This window comes from Phaseolus vulgaris, chromosome 3 (genome assembly GCF_000499845.2).
Source record: "Phaseolus vulgaris cultivar G19833 chromosome 3, P. vulgaris v2.0, whole genome shotgun sequence".
Taxonomy (NCBI): domain Eukaryota; kingdom Viridiplantae; phylum Streptophyta; class Magnoliopsida; order Fabales; family Fabaceae; genus Phaseolus; species Phaseolus vulgaris.
Window position 1 is genome coordinate 27,229,263 of NC_023757.2, and position 8,549 is coordinate 27,237,811.

An 8,549-nucleotide genomic window follows, 5' to 3' on the forward strand; every position below is an offset into this window, starting at 1 on the left:
AATCAGCTATGTTAAATTTTTTTTAGTTGGTACATGATAAGTTAAAAGAAGGCATTATTGGGCCATACCCATAATAGAGAAGAAATGATTTTCGAAGTTGGGATTGCTTCTACGAAATTGGGGTATGTTTTGTCTGAAACTTTTTTTTTTATTCAAATATAGTAGTGTTTTTAAATCTATATAGAAGAGTAAAAACAGTTTTGTCGTTCCTACAATTTGTTAAAGTATATAGCTTAGATAAATTCACAAATATTCACTATATTATTTTGTAACCTTGCAAATATATTGATTTAGGTTTATTACTTCTGAAAAAGAAATGGTGACATTTGTGTTTGTATGAGTAGTAGGATGAAAGAAGCTCAGTATGATTAATCTGTGAAAATGGTGAGATGAGTCTTTCTTCTGCTGTAGAACAGCAGTATGTAGATAGCCTAAGCATGCGCCTTAGGTGTGTTTTGCGAGATATTGGAAGAGTCGGTTTAGCATCTGTTTTGTGAGTGTACCTTTACTCATCGAGTTTGGGATTTATGTTCTAGCTGGATTGGCATCGTGATTGCACAATCTAATGACCCGAAGCGTCACTTTGAGAGTTTTCATTCAGTACACTTTACCTTGGGACAAAATCAATTATGAAAGGGTATGTGAGTGGCAATAGTAAGGTGTATATGGACCAAAGAAACAAGATAGTGTTTGAACAAGGGGTTCCAGATGGTTGAAATTTTTCACAATGCACAGTTGTTATCTTGGTTGTGGTGGAAACATAGGGTAACGTCCCCAATCAATGTATTCGAAGCTGCGGATGAACGGTGGTCTTGTTTGGAGTAACCGGAGCTGGAGCGGGTCTAATCCTAGCAAGGCTGGAAGTATTCGTACTGAAATGCTCTTTGGTTTGGCGAATTTGAGGTATGTGAGCAAGGGTATAGCCAGCAATGGAAGTGAATGCTAGTTGAACTCTCGGTTGAGGCAGGGGAATTATCTGGGTGAAGAGTGGCAGGGTCCTAGGCAAAGAGGTGCAAAGGAAGAGTGGGGATGATTCTGATGTTATTTGAATAAAGAAGGCTATTGTTGGGATTGGTGGGTGGTTTCGGTGGTTGGCTGGATCGGTGGGTACTTTGCTAAGCTGGAGAAGATCTACTTTCTTCAAAGCCACCAAAGAAAGAAGTAGGGGTGAGAGAGACAACGTGCCATTCCACGTGCCAATCACCTAAGACTCGTTTTAGATAAAATGTTGAAAAAAATGGCAGTGTATGTGGGGTTCATGCAATGACAGACCAAGGATTTTTGGAAGATTTTTGGGCAAGCTGTTGTGATCTACGATGCAAAGGTAAGATCAACATTGATGTGTGAGGAAGGGGACTTAGGTCCCTATTTTCTTCCTATGTGTTTGGTAACCAAGTTGTTGATGAAAACTTTGGTTCCAATAGTTATTATGCATCTTCATGTCACTCTTTATAGTTGCTATTTTCTTATCTTCTTTTTAGACTTGTTGATGGTATTTGTATAAGGGTTGGGATATCCCTGAAGTATCTCTTTATTTACTTAATTCTTTGTTGATAAAAAAAAAAAAACCTAAGCATGCGCCTAATTTGAATCATTATAAATCTATCATGAATGACGGTTTTTTACCATGGGTCTGCTTACAAAAAATTACAAATTTGAGTAAAATGTGCTTTGTCACTTTAATCTCAACTTGTATCAATTTGACACGAATTCTGTCACGTCAACATGAAGTCGTGTTAAGTTGGTATGACTTTATTAGTGTCTTAAACTTTATTTTATTTTACTTAAAATTTTCTTACTTTTAAATATATATATTATTAATTATTTAATTAAAATTAAAATTAAGTAGTAAGTTATGTAATATTTGAAATTAATTTGATAAATACATTTTTTTATGGAGGAATATTTGTTGTTGGTTAATTTAGATTGTTAGTTGAATAGAAAAAAGGGCATAAATACATAGATAAAGAAAATGAAGAAATTAATTAATAAAGTTGAGATTGAATTTTATTATAAACCTTGTCCGTGCGGACAATTGTTTCTATTGTGACATTCAGTTTTACAATATGAACATTTTTTTTACTTATTTGGAATTGAATCATTCATTTCGTTACGGATACGTTGAGTGCTAGGTCTTCTTGATTGATATTGACGCATCATAGGATAAGGTAACAATCCCGTGTAAGTTGACCAATAATCCTCCTTTCTCTATTTATTTTTGAATGTAATAACAATTTTCTTTATATATTTTATTAATCAAATAACCAAATTAATATATTACATTATCTTCAAACATAATCCATGCACGATTATCCAATTTTTTGTTGCTTAAAACTAACACCCTTAAAAAAATTATTTATCAAATTAATTTTAAATATTACATAACTTATTATTCAATTTTAATTAATTTCAATTTGTAATTAAATAATTAATAATATATATTAATTTACAAACTAGAATTTAAAAAAAAAATTATAATGTAAACAAAGTCATGTTAAGTTGACACGACTTCAGTTTGACGTGACAAAAATTGTGACAACTTAATATGAGTTCAAGTTGACGTGACCAAAATAGTATCAAGTTAACACGACTTCTTCCTATAAAATCGTGTCACAACTTATTTAAATTTATAATTTTTTAAAAACAATTTCATTTTAGTAAAAGAAAATCCAGGTCAGAAAAGCCCATGAATGACAACATTATGTTATGGGTGGTGATATCTTATAACATAGCACTTAATAAATAAATAAATAAATAAATATTTTAATTATATTTAATTTATTTTTTAATTAAAAATATTATTATATTATTATAATAATTTGTCAAAGTATATAATATTATTTTTTGGGTGTTAAGGAAATATTTTCCTTATATTATCGCATTAATTGATTAATGTGGAAAAAGTGGATTAAGAAATTAGAAGCTGGTAGTGAGTTATATTATCGCATGAATGGATTAATGTGGAAAAAGTCGATTAAGAAATTAGAACCTCGTACTGACTGCATCAGTAGTACAATGCGTTGCCAGACAAAACATGGTGAAGCGAGCATGCACGCATGCAGGGATGTACAAAGATTAGATTAAAAAAATACGATAAATAAATTAAACTGCAGGCATAGCGGTGGATGATGGAAGTGAGCCAAGGGAATAGGGCACCCCAGATTCAAGGATCCAAGCGTCACGATCAGTGGAGTTGGCAATCTCAAAGAACTTTCCAGGGTAGTACTCAGCAGCCTCAGTAGGGTTAATCACCTTAAAACCTGGCCATGTGACTCTTCCAGCGGTGTTAGCACCAGGACCCCTGTTGTTGAACTCGTAGTAGGTGCAGGTATCTCTGAAGGCGCTTCCCATCCAGGGCATGTACCCTTCGGGGACGAAGATGTCATCGATTTGGGAGTCAATTATCACCACCTTCGAGTAAATCCTCCAGGGCCTCCCGAGGTATGAGATCTTCGGGGTCACGGCCACGAGGTCCGGCTCGCCGGTGAAGGTACAGCTCTGGAACACCAGGGCGCTGGGGCTGTCGATCTTGCTCCTTCCGCCGGCGGTGACCATGCACTGCTGGTTCTCCATGGGCTTCCTCACAACGAACTTGCAGTTCTGGAAAACGGCGACGGCGTCGCCGAAGACAAAGTCGATGGTGCCGCTGACGGTGCAGTCGCGGTAGAACTGGCGCTGGGACTGGGTATAGAGGGTGTCTTGGTAGCCGTCCATGTGACAGTTGTAGAACACTGCCTTGTCAGCTGTTACCCTCAGAGCCACTGCTTGGTGCTTCTCTGCTCCTGCCGAGTTCTCGAACCCAATGTTCTTCGCCATGAAGTTTGCAGCGTTCGCACCTGCCAACTCACCATTGTTAGTTCATGCATTTCAACTCCATGCATGCATATGTAGTATCAAAAACCAACTTAGTTTCTGAGCCAATGCAGGAAAAAAATTAGCAAATACTAGGTGAATTGGAGTGAACTTACCGAAGGTTGCGGTGTTGTAGGTCTGTTCGCCATCGACGTAGTTTTTGTTGCCGGTGATTCTGGTGCGAGTGGGGCCATCACCGATCATGGTGACAAAGGACATGTGCTTGTTCATTCTAACATACTCCTGATAGATACCGGCCTTGATGTAAATAACAAAAGGCTTCTTGTTATTCTTAGGCACCAGTTTGAGAGCTTCGTGGATTTTCGTCACCTGTCCACTCCCATCCAGAGCCACCACCACGTCGGGTTTGGGATTAGCATCTTCCAGAATCTTCCTCTGCCCTTCAGTCACCCACGAAGGGAACCCATCAACCAACCCATCAACCAAAGGCTCTTCCGAGAGAAGCTTCCTGTTGCTGGCGGCGAAGGAGGTGAAGTTAAGACCCTTGAAGAGAGCTGACGCACCGTTCACTATGTCCAACGCGTTGTGGCTCATCTCCAGTGACGCGTTGAGAACCCTAGTCATAGTCTTCCCAGCCTCGGTAGTGGTGTGATTGAACCCGTCCAAGCATGTTTGCTGGTGGGCAAGGGTACCCGCGATCCAAACCTTGAGGTCATAGGCGTACTCGTTCAACATGCTTAGGTCAAACTTCTCCAAGGTGGCGGAGGATTTGTTTATATCATCCACAGCGTAACCGAGAACTTCCTGACAAATTTCCATGGCCTGTTTGGTCATGTTGTCGGTGGCCAACTCCTGGAAGAGCGTTGAGTTTTTAATTTTGCTGTGAATCTCCTCGGCGGTGGCGTTGAAGGCGGTAATGATAAGCTGCTTCAGGTCACTGTTTTCATCGGAAGCCTTTTCAAGACTCTTCTGGCAGGTTTCTTTGTATTCGGCGGATTGACATATCACTTTCACGTTCCTCTGATTTTTCACGATGCCGCTGTCGCCTCCTTCCTCGGCCATCTCTTCGTTGTCTCTTATGCCAACGGCTACCGCGGCAACCATCGCCACAAGGAGGACGGAGGAGACGGTGAGAATTGCGAGCCTCTTCTTCTTCTCATGAACGCTGTCGAATCCACCACCTGCCATCCCTAACAGCTTAAGATTATTATATGAAACTTTTTTTTTCGTTTTTTTCCTTTACCCTTTTTAGGGTTTGTGTTTTTCTTCTTTTTATTTTGTTTTCCCTGCTATAGGTCGTGTACCCTCGGGACAGTGGTTTTCTCAAAGCCCTTGGGCAGTGCTGCTTGATGATTTAGGGGAGCGAGAAGGGTATTTATATATTGTTGTGTTGGTAAACCAAAGTAGAGGATGAATCCATTTTTGTCCACCAGATCGTGAATTACTCCTAATTTCCTAAACTTGGCATGCATGCCACTATATTTATCTGGTCGTTACGGGAGATGTCGTCGTTCACTAATTTTGATCCATTCAAATAGAAACAGAAATTCAAAATAGAAAAACGACAACTATTTTTATAAGAAGGATGCTATATATTACGGAAATCATGCTTTGAGCACTTCACAGAGTCAAATGTATGCTTTTTTACTGTTTATAGTATCAATAAAACTTTTCTTTTATAACAAATCAATAAAAAAAATATATTTATTAAAATAAATAACAATGACATAATATATAGTATTTAAGCTATAAATAAAAATAACTATTTAAATTAATATAATTGGAGAAAATCAGGGGCCAAGGTGCCTAAAATAACCGTTGCTGGTTCCTCTATACTGTTATGGTGATATAAAAAATAATCAGCTAATTCTCCTTAGATTTAATAAAGTTTGAATTTTAGAATGTAAATGATTTTTTTTTTTAAATAATTCAGAACTTTTATTAATTTTGCCATCTTTTGCACTGTAGGGAATTCAATCACCTCAATGAATCTGAAATTTGATTTATAAGTTAATTGAATAAATCAATAAGTTGAATGTGTAAATTTTCTAATTCAGCTTTAGATACTTGTTTTATTTATAAATCAACTGGAAGTACACACATAAAATGTACAAACAAATTATAAGTTTGATTGGCTATATTTCTGTACATTATTTTATTTTGAGATGTTTTACTTGAGATGCTTTAACACCTACCAAATAAAAAAAAAACACTCGCTTTAACATTCTTAAATAATAATATCATAACAATATTTACTTTATTTTTTAATTTAAAATTTTAATATATTATTAAAGTGGGTTGCTAAGTGAATTTAAAAAAGTTTCAAAGAAACATTTTTCCTTACTTGAGTTCACAAGTTGAATTTAACATCAAATCCAACCTACGTTCGTGATTTGAAATTTGAATGCATATAGACAGATCTTTTATGCTCTGTTTTAAGGAGACAAAGGGGCAAGTTTCTTCCAAATTATACTTTAACTTCTTAAAATTGTATATTAACTTTTAAATTCTTTTAAATTATTTCAAAATTTTCGTTACTCAAAATTATATATATATATATATATATATATATATATATATATATCATTATTACTATAGTCATGCTTAATAACATAGGAAATTAATTATAAAATCGCACGAGGCATATTTATCTATATTTAATTCTTAAAATATGTGTAATTAGTTATTCTAAAGAATATCCGTAATTGGCAAAATGTTTGTTTTTAAATAAGAATAGATCTCGTGTTTTTTCATTAATAGGAAATTAAACACCCTCATGAAAAAGTTTATAACAACCCTCATGACCCAGTCACGCCACATAAAGTAACTGATCTCATGTAAAGTGTAACATGTCCAGTTAGATTTAGTCTAATTGTTATCCAATCTAATGAAGTTTTAAAAGTTCACAATAATACTTATAACATTATCGTTTCTGTGCTGCAGTGGAAGGTTTAAAGCTTGCTGGCTGGTGGCGGAATAGAGAAAGGAAAGGGAGATCTTGCTGGCAGAATGAGTTGAGGTCCGAGGAAGGTGCTGCTTCGAGCTGAGACCGGGTAAGTCGGTGGTCGCCGAAGTTATACAAGGTCAACATGATCGCCGGTCGATAAAGTGGCGTTCTCCATAGGTCAACACGATCGCCGATCGATGAAGCGACGTTCTCCATATGTGTAGGCGGTAGTCGCCGAAGTTATATAAGGTCAACATGATCGTCGGTCGATGAAGCGATGAAGCGGCGTTCTCCATAGGTCAACACGATTGTCGATCGATGAAGCGGCGTTCTCCATATGTGTAGGCAGTAGTCGCCGAAGTTATATAAGGTCAACATGATCGCCGGTCTATGAAACGACGATCTCCATGTGTGCGTAGTCGGTGGTCGTCGAAGTTAGGTTAACAGGATCGTTGGTCGATGAAATGGACATCTCCATGCGTGCGTAGTCGGCGGTCGCCGAAGGTATGCAAAGGTCAACATGATCGCTGGTTGATGAAGCGGCGTTCTCCACAGGTCAACATGATCGCCTATCGATGTAACGACGATCTTCATGCGTGTGTAGTCAGTGGTCGTCGAAGTTATGCAAAGGTCAACAAGATCGCCGGTCGAGGAAGCGACGCCTCCATATGTGCAATGTGCATGGGTAAATCGTCGCTCGGCGAGGTGAATGTAGGTGGCCTCGGCTATGGGTGGTTCGGTAAAGTTGAATGTTGCTTTGAGGTAACCTGTTGGTTATTTTTTGGGTATGGTCTTCTCACTTTAAGGTTGTTCAGCTCCAACCATAAAGGAGAGTTTCTTTTGTGGATGATAGGAAGTTCACTTCTGGTTATTGTAAAGGGTTGGGATACCCCTGAAGTATCCCTTTAATTTTATTTATTCATGGCTGATAAAAAAAAAAAAAACATTATCATTAACACTCTTGGTCTGCTGTTTCCTTTCGTCACTCATAATCTTAAGTACTCAAGTTGAAATATATGAATTTTGTGTGTCGATTTAAAGGGGTTAATTTAATTAGCATTATGTGTCCACTTTGTTCACAAGAAGTAGAAACTGAAACTGTGAAACACTTATTTATGAATTGTAATATTGTTTTGGCCCTCTAGAATTCTTGTCTTAGGTGGGTAGGCTATAGGGATGTCCAACACAATAATCTCTTTAATCATTTTGAGCAATTTTATTTACATGAGTTAAACAATAAGCAAAACATGCTTTGGAAGGACATGTTGATTGCAATAGTATGACACATATATGGGAACCCAGTAACTGTGTGTGCAAGTCAATAACACTAGGGGTGTGTTTTGCAATGAAGACCTTATATTCCTAAATTGAAAATTAACAAGTTCCGTGAGGAGAATATGTGATAGGTGGGTGAATCTAACTTCGATACATCATAATCAGATAAACAAACTTACAAACACTTTTATCTTATTGTTCCTAAATGTAAAGCAGAACATTGTCTAGAAGGGACTCTAGTTAGCAATAGTTGGGAAAATATGGAAACATAGGAATAAATATAATCTTTAGGCAACAAAATCTTGACATGGATGAATTTTGGTCTCTGGTGTAATGAAAAGTATGGTTATGGATTAAACATAAGTAAAGAAATGTGAATTTCTCCTTCTCTGACTAGTGCATCTGTCCCATTATGTGTCTCAAATCTATGTAACCATCCTTGTAAGAACTCTAAGGAATGGGTAAACAAGGCCTCATCTCTGTCTCTGATTAATTACTTGGTTTTAAGTCAGAA

At 37.0% G+C, this 8,549-nt stretch overlaps 1 protein-coding gene across 1 annotated transcript; it reads right to left on the minus strand.

Moving 5' to 3' along the window:
* Positions 1–2,951: 2,951 nt before the first annotated feature.
* Positions 2,952–5,164, minus strand: LOC137806968 (pectinesterase/pectinesterase inhibitor-like). The gene is made up of 2 exons (XM_068607371.1): positions 3,969–5,164; positions 2,952–3,836 (listed from the first exon to the last, which is right to left on the minus strand). Exons 1-2 carry the CDS (start codon positions 4,999–5,001, stop codon positions 3,103–3,105), a joined length of 1,767 nt encoding a protein of 588 aa, XP_068463472.1. The 5' UTR covers positions 5,002–5,164; the 3' UTR covers positions 2,952–3,102.
* Between the last annotated feature and the right edge of the window lie 3,385 nt (positions 5,165–8,549).